The sequence below is a fragment of the Chlamydotis macqueenii genome, chromosome 2 (assembly GCF_036417535.1).
Source record: "Chlamydotis macqueenii isolate bChlMac1 chromosome 2, bChlMac1.mat, whole genome shotgun sequence".
Taxonomy (NCBI): Eukaryota; Metazoa; Chordata; class Aves; order Otidiformes; family Otididae; genus Chlamydotis; species Chlamydotis macqueenii.
The window spans coordinates 67,848,184-67,867,770 of NC_141557.1; the positions used below are offsets into that span (position 1 = coordinate 67,848,184).

The window sequence follows — 19,587 nt, forward strand, 5'->3', positions numbered from 1 at the left end:
GACGCTGACAACAATGATTTTTTGCTCTGCGTGCTGCCCCTGCAGCGCGGCGTACCCGAGGTGCTGCTGTCCATTAGATAGGTCCATCCTCCCCTGTCGGGAGGGTGGCTCCAGTACCCACAGCATGGTTAACACCATCCTTTCTGCCTCATCTGCCCACGTGGGGCTATGGTTATAAAGCAGAACATCTTCTCCCACTGCAGAATAAATGGTGGTATAGCCTCATCCCAAGTGGGGCCAGGCAGAATTGTTCTTCAGTTTGTTCAGTATCAGGTTTTTGGGGGCAGCTGGGGGGAGAGTGTTAGCACTTTGAACACAAAGTGCTAAATGCATGCTTAGCATTATTACTATTTAATAGTTTTTGTGGCTTGAGTTGGGCTTGGTAGAGATTGCTGAAACAGTGTAGGGAGGGAATGTTCTAACTCCAGGAAGACTGTTGTTGTCTGAACTGTTTCAGTTTAATATCTCTCTGTAGCTTTTTGTAGAGTATTGTGAAAGTTCAGAGGGATTCCAGTTGTTATTTTTGTGTTGTCTTTTTTTTTTCCCTTTTCCTTCAGTATTGTCACATCATCATAGACTTATGCGGTGGTTTTTTTTGAATATCAATAATGTACTTCTGGCTCTAAATCAGGTTTTTTGACTGTAGTAATACAATGGTGAACTTCAGCATACAGACAGCCTCTTGGGTATATTTTGAAAGCTCATTTACTGTTTTCATCCTGCGTTTCTATGCTGTTCCATTGCACATACCTCCCATTCTCTCACCCCCATTTCTCTGATGCTGTGCTTAAACCAGGAAATATGCTAAGGGATATCAGCCTTCAGTTACATGAACGGGTAGAAGGAAAATTCTGTGCAACGAGTGCTTGTTTTGGAGGAGAAGGAATCAATATTCTTTAAAAGTTGCAAGATAGCACTTTATCTCCTTTGCTTGTTTGGAAAGATAAAATCGTTAAATACACATCACTATATAGTCTTGATTATGTAAGTGTGTGTTGATGGTTGTTCCAAGGTTTCTATTAAGTCAGGAAGCAGCTAATGTTCTTTCACTTCCCCTTCTGATGCCCTGAAACGTGAGCAAAAAAAGCTGTTTAATAGCAGCAGAATATTTCATGGCGGTGGAATTTCTTTAACTCCTCTGGGGGGTGGTGTGGCGGGAAGTCTCCTTAACATTTCAGAAGCCCTTTCTCCAGCATCAGGTTTTCAAGCGGCTGGCCCCCTACCCCAGTTTTCATCTGTTCCCCCCGTGGTTTGCCTGTAGAGCTCACAAAAGGGAGGTGAAGGTAAGGTTAAGCTGCTGGTCTCAAGCGCTAGAAATAGAGATGGAAATTGCTTGGCATATGAGGAGCGTTTTCTTAAAAGCTGTTACAGCGCTGACATTTCACATGCCAATGCTTCGGAGAACTGCATTAGTGCTGGTGAGAATCAGTTGTCCTCCCGATTAAAATGAGAACGGTCTCCATGCACTCTCTGGCTGCTGGCTGAAGTTTACATTACCTGATGCCTTTAAGCCTGCATTGCTCTTGCTTTGGCCTGTGCATCATTCCTGTGGCGAGACCCTTGGAGCACAGCTGATGGCTGAACAGGTTGGACTCCTCCTTCTTTGTCCCCTCACCTGCTCTCCAGTCACTGCAGCACTGGAACCAGTCTGGGAGGGCAGGGGTTTCTCCTAAGCATCTTCCAGCTACAGATTTATTTCCTGGTGTGTTTATTCCATTGCATGTCCCTTAACAGGTAGACAGCTGCTGTGCATCAGAGAGACGTCAGCAAACCCCTGCCGCCACTGTTGGCATCATGCAGGAGATGGGCTGGGATCCTCATGTTAGGCAAAGGCTTAGTGCTGGAACAGAGGTGAAATGTCATCGCTCTTGTACATGTGTGTGGCAGAACAATTTGTTCATCCGTGTCGGGCTTTCATATTGCAGTTGTGATTTAAGTTTGTGGCGGTTGGTCTAAACGTTTTACTGTCACTGTCACAAGCCTCCTCTCCCCTGACAATAACTCTGCAAACACATTACAGGGGGCTGAGTCAAAACAGCAGAGCAGCTCTTCATCCCAAGTATGAAGTGTACTCCTCCGACCTTTAATTTAAGAAAGTCAGGACATGATACTTACTTGCTCACTCCTTAAAAAAAAAAAAAAAAAAAAAAAAAAAAAAAAAAAAAGAAGGAGAAGAAATCTCTTCCCTCTGGGAAGGAGTGAATATAGTTACAGTTCACAAAAAGATAAGTGGGGTTTTTTGGTTTGGTTTTTTGTTGTGTTTTTTTTTTTTTTAAGCAACTTGGTTTTGAAAATGTGTTTGAAATATGTTTGCTTACTGTATGGAAAAAAAAATTTATGGCCACATTGCTCTTTCATACTTTAAAATCATGGCAAGTATCTTGAAAAAAAAAGTATATATTTATAATCAATTTAGCAAGCTAAATGTAAAATCAGAGACAAGTAGGAAGGCATCCCAAGAGTTCAGAGGCTGAGTTTTGAAGGCTGTCCAGATGTTAAGAGTTTCTGTGTTGTTTTATGGTGCCTTGTAGCTTCTTTCTGTGAAGGAGAGGAAATAAATGGTATACTGGGTAGATGGTGTCAAGGGGAAGGGTTCACTCCCAGGAAAAGCAGCTGCTGGTTTTGCCCCAGCAAAACGTTTCCCTGGTATCAGTGAGGCACTGAGCATCGTGGTTGAGATTCAGGGTTACAGACAAAAATGCCTGGGAAGCCAATGGCTTAAAAAAAAGCGTTTGAGAATTGCTCAGGCAGCTTTCTTCCCTCCTCTCTTCCTGGGATGTCACAGCGCCTTATGCTGGCATGGTTGTCAAGCCTACGTTAAGGCTCTCAACAGATATGCAAGCACTCAGACTGGCAGGGAATTGGAAATTTGTCTGCAGGCAGTGCCGGCACATCCCTTGCGTTGCGGGAGGCAGCCTGGCTTCCCACCATGTGATGCTGCCCGGGCTGCCTGTGGTCCAGCCGGGCTGCCCTGATCTGCTGGGACAGAGGAGGGCTGGCTGTCTGGCGTGTTACTGAAGAGGCCGGGATGTTAACTTGGAAGTGACTGAGGCCTGTTTTTTTTTGTTTTAAAGTTGGTGGATATTTAATTACTCTCAACTCAGAGATCATAATTCAAGCGCTTAGTAGAAAGAAGTGGCATGCCAGAATAAAAAAAAAAATCCTTGTCAGCGAAAGAGGTTGACAGCTTGACTCCTGGAGCTGGCTGATGGATGATCTCAGAGTTAGAGAGGGCATGTTCACTAAAAAGTTATTGAAAATGTGGAGTGAAAGTAATTAAAATGGTTTAATTCAAATATCTGTCATATGTGACTCAAGTTCTTGTAGAACATTTTGCGTTTAGCTGAGTTATTTTTTCCCAAGGTAGCAGGAGGACTTTTTGCCTCCGTTTCTTTGACTGCAATTTCAAACTATCTCCAGTGAAGAGAGGGCTGAGTCCATACCCACATCTGCCAGCTGCATGGGAGAGTCGCTGCCACTGCATCACCAAACTGTGTTCTTGCAGCAGACAAGATCTTCGTAGCTCATATGACATCGGGGGACAAAGTATTTCTGTCTGTCTGTCTGGAGAGCTGCCCATGCTCCTGGCAAAAGTCGTGAAAGGCAAATCCTCGGTGACATGCATTAAAATGTCAAACGAGACTGTGCAATTAGAAGTATGTCATTCAGCGTTTGCCTTTCACGGCTTTTGTCATACAGGGGCAGAATTACAGACAATTAAGCACATGATAACCTCCCCAAAAGAGCTTTCTGGCAGTTCTCTTGTCCTTTCCCCATCCTTTTTCCTATGGCACACTGCTGTGCTAGAACCCTCCTCCTGTTCCGGAGTCTGGTGTTTTGCTCACTGTTGAGGTGTATGTAGAAATCAAGTCGTACATTTATTCCTCTCATCATTTAATTTAATTTGGCTTACATGAGAAAGAAATTAACGCAATCTGCCTGTTCTTCCTTCTCCAAAAGGCTAGCGTGGTCCCTGCTTGTGGTTGCCTTTGCGAGCCTAAGATGCTGGCCGGACATGTCTCTGTTTCCAGAAATGGGTTTTTTATCACCTTCATCTGCAGAGATCGTAGACTCGGCCTGTTTGTGTGATGCCTCACCACAGATCAGTAGGAACCGTGCTTCGTTAGGGGAAAAGCATGAAGCAAATGTTCGTCAAGATGCTGTTTTGCTGTTGTATCCGGTTTCATGCAGATACGCTGTTTTCAAATTACACAGCCTGTAAGGGTTTCCTAGAAATTGTAACGAATATAGCCAGGCCTTGCAAGGCTCTGGATTTTAGCTGCACATCTCTCCCTTTTCAGGTTCCCAAGTATTCATTGCTAGCAGTGAGGCATTGCATGCCTTTTTATTTCCCTTGTTGTTTTATTTGCGCATTCATATGTTGTATTTTCTTCCAATTAGCAGGGTCTTCCTTGCTTCACTGTGTTTGCCTTTACCTTCTTTCTTCCTGCTTCGTTTATACTCTGTGGAGACAAAATTGCTAATTTGTGCTTTCTAATGTAGAGTAGCTGTTGTCTGGAGACATGCTCTTGGCATAGCTTTCCTTCTCACATTACTTAAAATACCAGAATGTCTTTTTAAAATTTTTAATTTCATTTTTACTGATCTGTCTAGTCCCTCATTGCTGAGGTATGGGTATTTTTGAAGTGTGGATTTATTGTTTCTTTGTCCGTCCATTCCTAGTGGAAGCTGAACCCTGAAATGGGCTAAGGTATCTCACCGACTCTAAAAGCGTAGCCCTGTGATGCCAAGGCGGGGGCAATAATTGGCTTTTAAAAATGGGACTGTTAGTGGTGTATTACAGTTAAGACATATCTGTAAAAGTGATTTAGAAGGGGGAGAAACTGCACTTGCTTGGTGACATCTCATATAGGTAACAAAGACCTAAAATGCTGACTAGCTTGCTTTACTTAATTCTTATTTACCAGGATAATCCATGCTCTCTCCCTCACATGAAGAACAGGCAAAAATACATTGGAAACGGAGTCACTAACTTTTCTCCAAATAACTGTCAAAAAGATACAAACCAAATCAAAGTGAAAGGAACAAAACATTTTAAAATGAAATGCTTTCTTTCACGGGCATGTTGTGAGGGTTTTTTTTACTCTCTTCTCTCGTGGGGTGTTACCCCACTGGTTCTCCATTCAGCCATGACGTTCCCTAGAAAAGGCAGGATAAACAAGACATGAAGGTTTTGGCATAAAAAACAAAGAATAATTTATTTGTATGTCACTGATAATTTTGTTAATACCTGAGAACTTAGACTTTTCTCTTTCTCAGCAGTTATGCCCATTTTTCTCTTGCCTGTATCCTTTAACTCAAAAGAGATAAATTGCACTTGGGGGCCTGCTTGTGCCTGTAATTTCAAATAAAATGTGTGTTTAACTCAGTTTCCAGATTGCATATGTTATTACCAAATGAGAGGAGATGTCCTATAGGACAGATGTTCCTGACATAGCTGCAAATCAAAGGGCACTTGTTCTCCTGAGGGAGAAATAAAGCCACTCTGTCCAAAGCCAAAATCAACACGAGGCACACACCACTGAGGGATTTTAATAATAACCACACATCTCGTGTTTCCCGTCTGTACCCTTCCCTTGCGCTCCACTGTGATGGTTGATCTCCCTACCTTCGCTTTACAGATGGGCGAGCTTGGGGAGCAGAGGTGACCTCTTCAGGAGCACCCACTGAGAAGTGGCTGCATCTGGACAGAATCCAGATTCCCCCAACCTAACAGAGCTCTCTTCCTGGTGGCAGTCTTCCCTTGCTTCTGCAAAGGGCTTTATGTCTTCTCTACCCACATCTCTCTGAGCAGCGAAGGTCTATAGTTAGGATCTTGTATTTGACGTCCTCTTGTCCCTCTCAAGCTTTCTGACTGCAGTCCAGGGGAACTGGGAGGATAGAGGTGGATGCAAGCTGCATGCGTCAAATGCTGTGATTCCTTGGCAACATGTGGGAAGAGTATGTGATGCTCGTTTCCTCAGTGCTAACGGGGAATGCTTACGGTACTATCAAATTAACTGTGTTTCTGTTTGTCAAAACTTAATGACCTTTACATGGCCTGATACCTACTTATTAGAAAAGCTGTGCTCTCCCCTTATCATACAGCTCCAGGGGTGATTGGTAGGAGCTCGATAGCACAATGATCCTGATATAACAGATAGGAAGCAGCTGGTATGGTGGTGGCCATCAGCTCTGTTTCCTCCTCTGTGTTCTGTTTCATTTAGGACAGCCCTAGCTTTTGGGTTCTGCGGCAACCATTCCTTGGGTTTCCTTTTTTTCCCTATTATTATTATTATTTTTTTTTAAAGGGTAAATTCAGTCTAGCTGTTTGTGGTTTTACGCACTTAGTCAGCTCTCTGCATTTGTAGGAATGGGGATTTAGGAGAGATTTGTTTGTTCCCCTAGCTTTTTTTGAGTCGGCACTACTGCTGCTGTCTCCTTCACCTCTGTATGAACACGTAACCTGCTGCTCAGCTTGACTGGTATTCCTGTTCCTATTCCCTCCCTCGTCCAGGCCATGCCACCGTGGAGCCCAGGCTGATGACCTCCCTTCTGCCTTATGAAGAATAAGGTGCAAGAAGGCGTTGTGTCTTGCATGGGGGAAACTGGGGGTGACAGTTTTCATTGTATCCTTAAAAGCAGAGATGTGTCTTTTAATCAGAGAGGTGTCTCTCTTTGAATATTTTTTTTTCTTTGTATAAACCTAAAATAACAGAAGTATAGACTCCAGGTGAGGCTTCTCTTGGCATATGATATTTGCTAGCATTGGTAGATTTTTTTTTTTTTAAAGATTTCTTCCAGATGCATATCTCATAAATAAAACTGAGGCTTGAAGTATGTCCTATGGCAGAATTAAATGGCAGAATGACTGTTACATTCTTGTTTCTACCAGTTCAATACTACCATGCCCCACCCAATCCCCTCTAAATGAAAATAAAACACCCTTAGATGTGTTGTGTTGAAACACCAGAACAATATAATTTCAATTAACACTGCTAACAGGTACTTGATAGTGGGCTCATATGCAGGCAACAGTCACGCAAACGTCTTTGGTTACTTAAGAGCAATTTTGGATGGAGATGTAATGGGGGTAAGGAGCTTCTTTCAACCTGTATTATTTAATCAGTTCTCTTTGGTGATCTTGTCTTTTGACAGGCTGACAAACGCATCTTGTGCTGTAATATCATTCATGCTTGGCTTCCATAGTAATGATGTTTATCTACATATAAAAGCACTTCTAGTCATTTACGAAGACCCTACAAGCTATTTGCTAACAGTTTTTCGCATAACAGTACTGCTTGATGCGTATGCTCCATTATGTACCACAATCAACCTAATGTCCAGCGGCTTGTCATCTGAAAAGCCCATGTCCGTTAATTACCCTCATGGTGGAAACACAGAGCATCGTGCAGTATAAACAATGACTGTTTCATGCTGTGGTTTTTTTATTTGGAGGCATATAACTGTTGTGATTTTGCATTACCAAATGAGATCAAAATAGCCTTTTCTTGATGGCAGCTATCGTTAAAAAAAAAAAAAGACAGGGAATAGATATCTCTTATCCCAGAGAAAAGTGTTTCAGTTTGTTTTGTTTTCAAATTATATTACTACCATGAAAACCCAGTTCTTTAGTATCTAAGACAACCATGGCATGAAAATAGGCCTTATTTTTGAGGCGTGTTGTCTGTTTAATATGTAATGTGATACCTTGTCATGCTGTGACAGTGTGACAGATGGTATTTGCTCTATAAAACTAAATTATCTTTTGTGCATAGCTGTACAACAGCTAAATACTGTAACTCTGTACAGTATGCTGATTAATGCAGACTGCAGATGTTTTAGAGATACTGGTATGTTTTAACTTGGCATCAAATGATTAATGGTTTTATTTAACATGCCTACCAAGATTTTGGTAGTGCTTCAGCACGTAGTGTAATATGTAAGGGTGTTTTTGTTTAGGTTACAGACAGCAGGATGTGAATTTGTGTTGTATGGCAGCTTTTTGTCTTTTACTTCTGGAAAATGGATGGGGACTGTTCATTAATGATACTTTGCAAGTAAGCTTGTATATAAAGTCAGAGTCGTAGCTCATAATAAACTGTTAGGTCCTGTTCTTAGGTTGAAGGAAAATAAGTAGTGTAGGGGAGCTGTCAGAAAATAAGTCTATTTTCCTACAGAATACTATGTGAAACTAGGGGACAGTAAATACTTAAAGAACTGAAGGTAGTAACTTTTTTCCTCTACAGTTTAGGCATACAGCTCGTGTTGGTGATCTTCCACAGTGCGATTATACCGGAGTCTGTCCATGTTCAGGTGGCACAGACCTGTCAGGCCATGATGTGAGATGGTTAACCCCCTAGCTTTCTAACATTTGTGGCAGCTCTCCTAAATGGGACAGTGCAAAAAGAAGAAAATAACTTTTTTTTTTTTTTTTTTTTTTTTTTACCCAAAGCTTTTCAGTACTACTACCAAGACTGCACAGCTGAAGTTTGGACAGGCGTGTTAATCCTAAGCGAACAAAGCTTTAGCTCTGTGCCTGTGTAATTATAGTCTGTGCTCTCATAACTAACACTGTCATCCCAGTGCAGTGAGAGTGCTACTTCAAGTAAATCCACTTTTTTTAGCTTCTTGTAACTTGTGTGTTTGTTTGTTTTACCAATTGCCCTGGAAACTGGGCCTTTGTGCCAGCCCAGAGCAGTTCAGTTTGCAGGGGGATCAAGGAGGAATGCAAGGAGGAGGGTGCCAGGGGGAGGCAAACCCAGTATCTCTTGGCAGTGGGAAGTGGGTGTCCCGGTGTGGTCCAGAAGCACCTGGGAGCAGTTAGGTATTTCATGTCTAGCTGAGATCTGCAGGATGGCTCCCCTGACCTGAACTGTGTGGACCAACTGACGTTAAGTATTCATCCCATACAGAAAGCTATGAATATGGGCATGTTGAAATCCCCCTTATTTAGGTCAGTTACTGCTTTTGATATCTTTGGCTTGTGTTTGTGTGGTGTTGACTGCTGATTTTTCTAATGTGACGGCTTTGTGGGTTGCCTCTGACTGTGAGAACTGACTGGAAATAAAATTGAATGTATTTCTTCTCCTAAGCCACCTTACGACTGGGAAATGGTGAACTAAAATGGGTGTTGCTGGCTTGTTATAAGAACATGGAAATGTTCATGCTCAAATGCCTTGTTGGCGTTAGAGTAAGTGATGTAGAAATAGTGTTTTGGAAACATTGTGAAAGTCCCTTCACCCAGCCCCTGTGTTCAACTAACCACATAATACTGATATTTGTTCAGATGCCCCCCTTTGGTTTCATGATTATTCAGTGACTTTAATAATGAAGAACATACCAGTAATTGTAATCTCATCTGTTCTTAAAACCAGCTAACTAACCCCCCACTTGCATTTTTTCATCTTCCCTTATGTTGCTGCTTTCTGCTTCTCTTTTCTTCCTCTGTTTTCTTCCTATGTACTTATGCATACATGGTGTTTTACTGTATAGTGCGTTCCCAGATACTGTGAGTTTTCACCACGTGTTCAGGTGCTCCCAGGACCTGCCCTGCACATGCCTGTCAGATATCTCTCCAGATGACCAGAGATGGGTTAGGTCATGGCTTGAGAATAGATTTGTAGATTGCTGCTAAAAGTGTGTGTGTATCACCAAAAATGGTAAGGTTAGCGAATCTGAACCAGTATTAAGCCCTGCCTGCACTGGAATAGTAAGTCTCACTTGCTAGGCTATTATGAGAAGTGATTGGCTTGAGTCAGTGCAAGCCCCCTGAAGCTCATTTAAGAGACTTTAACTGTTCTTTACACACAGTTTTTGGTGAAAGGGGCATGGCCATTGCTAGAGAAGGTTCAGCAAGGGCTCTGCTCGGTTAACAACTACAGTCAAGAGGAAAAGGGGACAGTGAGATGCAGGGGAACAAGAGGGAGCCTGCTCTGCAAAGGCTGTAAAGCCATGATATCCGTATCCTGTCCAGATCACCCTGGAGGGTACGGTTCAACTCACTGTAGAGCCCTTCCTGCACGTGAAAAAACAAGCAAACTTATAGCCACAGACAGATTTGAAAACATTCAGAGTGTAGAAGGGAAACAAAAAGAAGGTGGTAGAACTCTCTTTAATAATGACTGGGGTGTGGAAGGCAGAAGGGGCTTTCTGCTCTCCCCAGCTTGTAACAGAGTGAAGGTAACGTTCACATTTCCTGCTTTTTCTCAGTGCAGTTAGAAGCTGATCAGTGGATTTTTATTTTTATTTTTTTTTACTTTTTAAGCAGCATGTAGCTAAAATTGCAGTTTGCCATTGCAGCTTACGCAGAAGTTTAAAGAAGAATTCAGCAGAACTGTGAAGTTGACATTTATATGGCTAAGATACATTTTAGAAAGGATGTTAAGATCTCCATGGTTCGGTTTTAAGTTACTGTTTTTAATGACTAGGATTTAGTAATTGCCCTTTCTCTTAAAGTATCAAGTCTTGATCAGTTAGAGCCAGCACAGGGTATTTAAGGGGCCAGAGATGTCATTTGATATGTGAGTTCCTGTATTTCTGACTTAATGAAATAATTTGTTATTGGTGACTTAGTTAAAGTGGTGTTTATTCAGTGACTTTGAGACGTTCAGTGTTTCAGTTCCTTTTAAACTTTGGCAGCAAATAAGCACTGGTTCACTCTATATATAAATTATTATTTCACATAAGTAATTTTAATATATGAAATCCTACACTGATTTATAATCCAAGCTGCTGTACTTTCAAGTTTAATTTTGATGAGGTTTAGCTTTGAAAAAAATACTAAAAAATCTAATTTAACTTTTAAAACAAACACTTTATATCATAGGAATAACGTCTATTTTTTCTGCCTAGTTTTTTCAGGCCTTGTGGTTGATCACGAGTCCAGCTGCCAGGAGAGAAGGCAGTGAGAGCTGAGGCTGAGATGAGCCCAGTGGGCAAGGGGCAGGCAGCCGCTGCCAGCTCTCCGGCAGCTGAGAACGTAATCAGTCACAGGCGTTGCCATGAGCCAGAGCTCGCTGGCATTGTGATTTAGAGGTTGAAGGGTACAGCCGTGGAAAAGCAGTAGAGGAACTATTTGTCCCTTTGATTTTATTTGGCTCTTGATGGCTTGCTGGTTCCTTGACTGTTGCTGGGTATTCTGAAGTAGCCAGGACTAGAGAGTGGTTCAGCTCTTCAGACTAGGTGAAAGAGTATTTTCTTGCTTGGTTGCTTTTCCCTCTTTATATACATACACGATTGGAGCTTTTAGGAAACACAGATGCCTTCTGCTTCCTGTAACTTGGTTGACTTTGGAGAATCAAACCCATGTGGATGGACGTGCGCTGGACTCTGTTCCTGCAGCGCGCCAGCAGACCTGTGTGTCCTGTCGGCTGCGCTGGTGCCAAGTCATTAATGGTGGTGGGGGTACCCGAGTGTCACTTGGTACAACTGCAGGGTCCCTACCCTGTCCTGGGGCCTCCAGACCCTTCATAGCTCCCGACTGATGAGCAGCAGCAAAGCATGTGGTTTATCGCAGTTGGAGATCGCAGGAATGGTATTTGAAGGAAAAGGTATCTGGAGGCAAACTGAATGCATTTGATATAAAAATGATTGAGTGGCAATAAACTTTATAAGAGCCTACTTCAGCATGTGCTTTCTCTCCAGTGCTTGGAAGGAGGCTGTGAACTGTGGCTCGCTGTGCCTTTCATCACTTCGGAGAGGATTTTGCAATTATGCTGGCCCTGAAAACCTGTAGAATATGACACCCGTTCCCATTATTTATCAGTATCTCTCATTTGTAGTTTTATGCCTCCGTTTTAGGGCACTTATTTTAATTGGTTTCAGCTGATGATAGCTGACTTCTGTTGTCAGCAGTACTATTGTGTATTGTGGTGGTGCTGGTTATGATGAATAATAGTGGACGGAGTAATATTTTTCCTTAAGGGACACAAATCATGCTTGTCTCCCAAGTTCACTGATGGTTTGGCAAGGTGAAAGGATGAATAAAAATTGCTTTCCAACTTGCGTGCAAGTTGACAGCCCAAAAGGTGATTTTCTTGACTCATATACTTCAGGTTGCCGGGTTTTACATACGGCAAGTCTCCAGAACAAATATTGCTTTTGGAAAAGCTAATCAAATTCTGCCATAAGAGTTAAGTTACTGAGAATCAGGCCTCAAATTATATGCCTGATTTAGACTTCTCTGGAGTTAAAAAATTGTAAATTTTATCAGCAGCCGAATAGAAAAATGCAAAGCAAAAGTTGAATCTTTTTAAAGAATAAACTTGGGCACTAGGGCTTCTAGTGAGGGTGAATTCAACATGGACGTTAATCTATTTAATGTTTTTTAAAAGGTCACCTTCATTTCCTCAGGAATGCTTTGAAGGGATGCTGTCACCCTGTGTCGTATCATGTTACATTACGAACCCTCTTGTAGTATCATGCGCTGATACTGAAACTTGTACTATTTGTTGAGTCACAATTTGAGATCTCTTTAATGGAAAGGAAGCATCAAAAGGAATTTAACAAAAGAGGAGTGAAATGTAAATTGGATCATTTAACTTCTCCCTGCCAGTCTCAGACTGGCTAGAAGAGACATTTTAATGCGAAAATTGGTACTTAGTTTCAACTTTGGCTTTGTGGGCTCCATATTAGGAAGAAAAAATTGAGCTACTAGTTCACTGCATCTTCCTCACACACACAAAAAATTAAATAAATCCAGGCTTCTGCTATGTAGGTAGTATTTTAAAAACAGCGTATAGAAACTGCAGCATGTGGCCACCATGTAGCCGCTTCTGACTCCAAGTCAAGAGAAATTTAGTGTAGTTCAGAATGACAAGAGCAAACTTTGATTGGAAAAAGAAGAGAGCGATGTGATGCAGTGGTATGATGCAGATTTTGCATTAGGCTGTTTAAAAATGGGCGATCAGACCAATTAGATTTGAATTGGAATAGCTGAAAGGTTCGAAGCCTGTGAGCAAACGACACGTTGCACACAGTGGTGTAGTACCCAAGCAAGCAGTGAATCAGTGGCCTCGCAGGGAGGGAGCGTGTGGCTGTGGCTGTGGCCAAGGTGCCGGTACTTAGAGCAGACAGCTTGCTGAGAGAGGTGCCTTGCTCTTGCTCTGGTTATACTTTGGTGTCTCTTTGACGCTGAGCTTGGTTGAATGCTCGGTTATGCGATGAGTAAGTGCCCTGATGGTGCTAAATGGTGATTTTTCCTGAAAATAGAGTTCTGAAATTGTGTAGTGCTGATGTAGCACTGGTGGAAAGTTTTGAACTGCTGTTATTAGTAAACATTTTTGGTTTAGTACTCTTAAGCCTTGCTGCCCAGCTTATCTTGGAAGGCTTTGACCCCCTTCCTGTTTTCTTTTCTAAGATGCAATTATAGGAAGGAGGACTGAAATGACCAAGGGAAACACTGTCCTACCAGTGTTCCTCTGAGGAAATAAAGCTGTGAAACAAAGTTTTATTATGCCATTTGCAAAAGTATTTTGGTGGAGAGATGGGAAAGCATTCTCCTGGATAAAATTGCAGCTTCTCTGGTAAAAAGCTCTTAAACCACTGAGTGAATACTGAGCTGATAAAATTCTTAGTGATTTTCCTCCCTCTCATCCCAAAGCCTACTGAAGAATATGTTACTAGTTCAGTTCTTCGTTAGGTCTGAGCAGCTTCACTGTCTGTCTGCTGCTGTTTGTAAGAGTCAAATTATGATATGCAAAATTTGTCAAACATTACGCTTGTAGAGGGCCCAATGCTTTCTTCCCTCTATGTGACTCTGCTTGCTGCAGTAGTCTTCCAGGAGAGAAAAGGCACAAAGGGGAGGCAGCTGTGGCCAACATTTCCCCTGCCTTGTGTACCTTTGCTGGCAGTCTGGCGTTTCTGTAGTTGAGTGACATTTGGCTAGAAGAATTGGAGTTAAGAAGCAGAAGCTTGATGTTCACCCCTTGGAGATGTAGGATTTTTTTAAAAAGGATCATAAATTGCAATAGTTGGAAGCAGCATAATGAAGAACAAGACAATGACAAATTGACCAAACGGCAGCTTAATTTTATATTGATCTACAGAGAAATACAAAAGGCTTTCATCTTTGTCAGTCAACAGGAGTTCTGTAAAACAGGGATGAGGTTATGACTCTAGGCTGTGTCCCTTTTTGAGTAAGGGATGTGTCAAGATTGTAAATGTGATTGCAAACACCTGTAGTGTAGTTATTTTGGGTTGGGGGCTTACAGGAAATGCACAGTCAGGCAGATTCTTACTGGATACCTCCGTGCAACATCAATGTTATCAGCATATCTCTTTGCAAGATGATTGTTTTGGGCATCAGCTCTCTACTGTCGGTGTCACACATGCATTTTTATAAAACACATTTGGCACTGGTAATGCAGGTTTTTAATATTGTGTACTATTTTGTCACGTTTGCAGGACTTCTCACTAATGGCCAATCTAAAGGATTAGGACCAGGATCAGAACAGCTGGAGAATGAGAAGGACGATGCATCGCAAGTGTCCTCAACAAGCAACGATGTTAGTTCTTCAGATTTTGAAGAAGGACCCTCGAGGAAAAGGTCAGTAGTGCATTGTGATTAAAGTATAGCCTTTTTGCTTTGTCCCTTTTGTGCTTTAAGGTTGCAGTTATGTTATCAGTAGGGTATGGTTGAATATAGTGTCCTGCCTTAAACAGAATTTCCAGTGTGAGGTCCTTCTAGTAATAGTGAGGATATAGTAGATTTTGCTTCATCCATTGATATAGATGGTTGTTGTTTTGGAAAGCATGGAAAAGCAGTTATTGTTTTGCAGTAGGTGATGCTAAATTAAATGCCTGAAGACTCTGCCCTTCTGCCCTCTCTCCTCCTCCCCTGGCTTTGGCCTCTCAAGGACGTGTCAATACGTATGTCTGTGTAATTTCAAGGAAAGCATCACTAAAGTAGTTAGTGTTACTGTTGTTAATTTTCTGCGAATGAAAGCATGTGAAGTTACGTAAGAAAAAGAATAAAACAGATGCTTCTGAGAAGAGAAACTGTATAGTAAGGCAGCGTGGTAGGTATCAGTTGCAAAGGACTACTTTAAGATACTGCTGTAGCAAACTGCCTTCTCTTTCCCAGAAGTCAGTAATGAGGTCCTTGTTGAACTTTTACGAGTTCTTATCCTGAATGTGCAAAGTGTGGGTTAAAATCATAGGACTCAAGCCGATTTATAGAAAATATGCTGAGAATGCAGGAGGCTGGGAGTTGTCCTCTGTATGAAGAAAGAACCAAAACAGGCTGTTTGAAAAATGCCATTTAAAAGAGAGAAATGGAAAATGCTTTCTCAATCTTTCCTCCACACTCCTTGCATCCTAGTCTGAAGCCAAAGTGAACCATAAAATAAACAAAAGAAGTATTCCTGTTTTCTGCATGACCTTATGGTACCCCTGAGAAGCCCAATGAGAGTGGTGCTTTCCTGGACACTCCCTCTGTTCCTGTTCCCGTGTCCCCCGCCCTGGTCCCCACAACCTTTACTATGCCACTGGGCAACAAACTCAACGTCTAGTTAGTTCACTCACTTAGCTCCTCCAATGTATCAGAATAAAATTTGTGTTATCTTCTATACTGGTAGAAATTTTTGTCAGGCTTATTGCATCCTACTGCTAGTCAGGGGAAAAATATTTTTGTGATTATTTTTTGGCTTTGAAATATAACAGAGGCTTGAAAATTATTTCTTCTTAGAAATTTAGCTGACATCCACTGTTGGGTGCGATCCTGGGAGACAATGGTCATCGTTTCACAGCATTGCCACTGTTGCTTGCACATTATCTTAAGGAATTTTTGCTGCCCTCTGCACTTGCTTTGTCCCCTCATTCCTCAGCCGTGCTGACACAACCGCGTGCAGGGTCACACCATGAGGAGGTTCAAGGAGCTAGTTAGGATTAGAAGTAATAGCAAGAGGAAGATGGATTGAAGCCTTTTGCCAGGGTTCTTTATTTTTAATCTGAGTGAGTTTTCATCTCTTGTTCACAGCATGGCTGCAGGAGCAGCCCTCAGTGCAACCGACAGGGCATCCCCTTCCTCTCTTGGGGCTGGCGAGGGGCAGGAGGGCTTGTTCCTTACGCTGTCCCTGCTTCTGGTGCCCTGCAAGGTCCAGCTTCATAAACGAGTGGGACTGCTACATTACTGGCCCCAAGAAACTGCATTTGAGTATTATGGGTGAAATTATTTTGGAGGCATATTTGCTAGTTTTCGGCTGTGGGAATCCAGACACTTGAGAAGCAGCTGGGTAGTTCAGGCCTAATAATAGGTAATTCAGTGCCTTTGGTACTGGGAGTTAAAAACAAAACACCACCCCACCCCCCCCACCAGAAGCTAAGATGAAAAATATCTTTCTGGCTTTTGTGGAAGACAAGGCATCATTTCAGTTCTTCTTCATGCATTGTGAACTATTGAAATAATGTTACGTTTGTTGCTGCAGTTGCTGTGAAGGAGAACGTTCCTGTTTTGTTTCCATTTACACCCAACACAGACTTTTATCTACTTTTTTTCCTTCCCTAACTTCCTCTTCACAGACAGACCTCAAGGTTCCTTGAGCTGTACTTCAGTATGTTGAGTGTTTTGGCGTCTTCCTAATTTCCTATTAGATAACGCAACAGTATAGCCCCAAACATGCACTGCTTCAGGTTTATCACATCTGGGTGGTTTGGGGTTTTTTTTGTTTGTTTCGTTTGGTTTGTTTGTTTGTTTTGTGTTTTTTTTTTTTTTTTCTTCCAATTTCAACCCCTCTCCTAGAAACATAGCTTGATTGAAGAGCCACATGCCATAAGGAGAGCATCATGATGGGAGGAAAGAGATTGCAGTTCTGGTGAAACTATGCTGATTTAATGTAATGCTGCAGATTTTGTTCAGAAACTCGGATACTTTGTTTGATGGACCAGGCTTTAGAATACTGTGGTCCAGCGCTGTTAGGCTTCAAACAGCCTCAACTGGTCTTTGTGGGTGCTTTGTCAGTAATTAACGCCTTTGCTCCTTAGAGACTGGAGGAAGCTTCCTCCACAGCCAAGTTTGCAGCCAATGGGGAAAGTCCCATCTCCATTTCTCTTAAAATGCAGCATTTTAGATTGCAACAGGAATCATGGAACGGTACGAGAAGGATGCACCTTGCCGATGGTGATGCTGCAGACTTCAGCTGTGATAGCTTAGTGGCTGTAAGGAGGAGAAGTACCTGTACAGCTTTGCATACGCAGTCTCCAGTCAAAAAATTGTAACCCCCGCTTACAGAATAAATGAGGCCTGGAGGGGGATTGGCAATGGCAGTAGTGGCAAGCTCAGGACTTCAAAATACTTAATTTGTTTGACTTTATTCTCAAAGAATGGAAAATACTTGCTTTGATCTGAGCTATGTGTATTACTAGTGACCAGGTCTGGGAGGAAGCAGGGGTTTAGTATTGAGTGGTAAATACTACTTTCAGCTAGTAAAGAGGTGTCAGCATTATTCTAACATTTGGTGAAAGCTAAGCATTCGAATGTTACACTGAATCTGTTGTGTAATAGATTGCTGTCTAATTGCCAATGTAAGTGAGAGCAGTTGCTTGTTTCTTCGATGCTTTTGGGAGACATGAACAAAAGCATTTGTATACTGGCTTGATAAACTCTCAGGCTGGATCGTCTTCACGGAGTAAGGATCGTGCATTTTCAAAACACATAAAAAAGGGGATTGCTGAAGGAGAAGTTACGAAGGAGAAGTGTAACTTCAGTGTAGCTGCATGTTCTTGCTATGAATCACCGATTTCCAGCTCTGATTCTCAGTTGAGAAGGTCAATAGGTAACAGGCCAAAGGTGTTTGGTCACTGTGCTGCGTGCTCGTACATTTTTATGGGCAACTCTTAGAACTACAGCCACTGGCAATTAATAATAGTGTGCAGAGACAGCTATATGTTTTCCAGCAACAGTTGCTCACCTTCCGCAAGAGGAGACATGTGCAGAGCAGACTTGATGTGACAGTATGCTAATCTTTGGTGATAGAGGGCTATTGCTTGCTTCCTGTTACTAATCAGGTGGCTACTCATTTACATGGCCCCCTTCCCAGAAATGCACACAGGGAATTGCCAAATGCATAAATGCTGTTATCTTTCATTTAATAGAAGGCTGTGAGAAGTGGGAGGAGATTGACTGATTGTAGTAGTCGTTAAGCTTCTTTTTTTTTTAAAACTTAATATTAGAGTATTTTCTCCATTAAGGGGACAAAGAGGTTTGTTTAGTTTAGAAGAAAAATAGAATTGAAGAAATTTCTCCCCCTTGCACATCCCCCGCTCTGAACTGAGGGTGTGTGCAGCTCCTGGTAGAAGACACTTTTGTCCAGTACTGCTACCAGGAAGGTTGCTGGCAGCTGGAGAAAGGGACAACCCACTGGGGAGCAGTAGTGTTTTAAGCTACCACAGCTAGATTTGCCAGAAATTGCTTATTAGGAATCTTCTGAGGCCTTTAATTAATACAACAGCTTTCTGCTAACAGTCTCAAGCATGTGACAATTAGAAGAGTGGTTGTGTGCTGCAGCAAGTACAGTCCATGGGATGTGCTTCTGCCCCTTGCCTCGTGCTGGACTCTGCTGCCCGCTCCACTTTCCTGTTTGTCTCTTTTTAAAATTTTTATTTTTAGATGCCAATTTAACTCCCTGAACTGTCTCTCTCTGGGGCAGGATGCAAGTTAAGGTTTGTCAAATGAAAAGGTGGGGAGTATGTGGCCAAGGAGGGAGAGGTGAGTACCTTAGTCTCCTCTGGCTGGTGGCTGCACACCTACTAGGCTGGCAGAGCTGTATTGCACCCTCAGCACAAAAAAAAAAAAGAGCCGGTTGAGGGTAGGTAAGCTTTTGTGTTATTAGGCAAGCTGCTAATTTAAGTGCTTTCTTTTAGTGATAAATCCTTTTCAACTTGAACTGCAAAAGACTTTCTTGCAGCAGATCTGTCAAAAGATTGAGGGCACTAGGGATTGGTTTCTTTTTTCCCTTTTTTTTTTGGGTCAAATTGTTTTTATAGTTAATAATGAACAGTCTCTTTAGCACTAGACTTAGCACCTTCCATGCAAGACGTAAAACAAGGTCAATCCTGTTCCCACATATGCAAGTTTGTGAGGGATTTCTACTTGGTATTGTGGGTGATGGAGAAAGCAGTGTATTATGACTCAGGTGTGAAAGCAGGAGATTGCTTGTAATGTCCAAGTGTCTTTCCAAGACGTGTTTAGTGAATAGTCTTTTCACTAACTGAAACACTGTATAATGTATTTGTGTTCAACTGTTGCCTGCTACCACATAATATAATCCCACTTACCAACCAGGTACTTTTTTTTTTTTTTTTCCCCCCAATTTCAGTAGGCTATGCAAATTCACACTAGTTATTTGGTTATGAAGAACTGCATTAATCTACAGTAAAACCAAATGGCAGTAAGATTTATGTATAAGAATTTTGACTTTTTTTTACCGCCCTCTGGAAATTCTGATATGAGAGGAATATATTTTTAGTGCAGCACGTTTATATTTAAATAACAAGCCCTATAAACAAAACAATAATAGTCCATTGAAGTGGATTTGCATAGGAATAATAAAAAGACAGATTACCTGCTTTATAATGCATGTCAAGGAG

The 19,587-nt window shown here is 42.0% G+C and overlaps 1 protein-coding gene across 3 annotated transcripts in view; it reads left to right on the top strand.

Moving 5' to 3' along the window:
* The window catches only part of JARID2 (jumonji and AT-rich interaction domain containing 2), a 225,360-nt gene that overhangs the window by 112,507 nt on the left and 93,266 nt on the right, over positions 1-19,587 (top strand). For all 3 annotated transcript variants that reach the window (XM_086740168.1, XM_086740167.1, XM_086740169.1), the window contains one exon: positions 14,407-14,548. In XM_086740168.1, the coding sequence (XP_086596294.1) occupies positions 14,407-14,548 (142 nt within the window). The remainder of the gene's footprint in view (positions 1-14,406; positions 14,549-19,587) is intronic.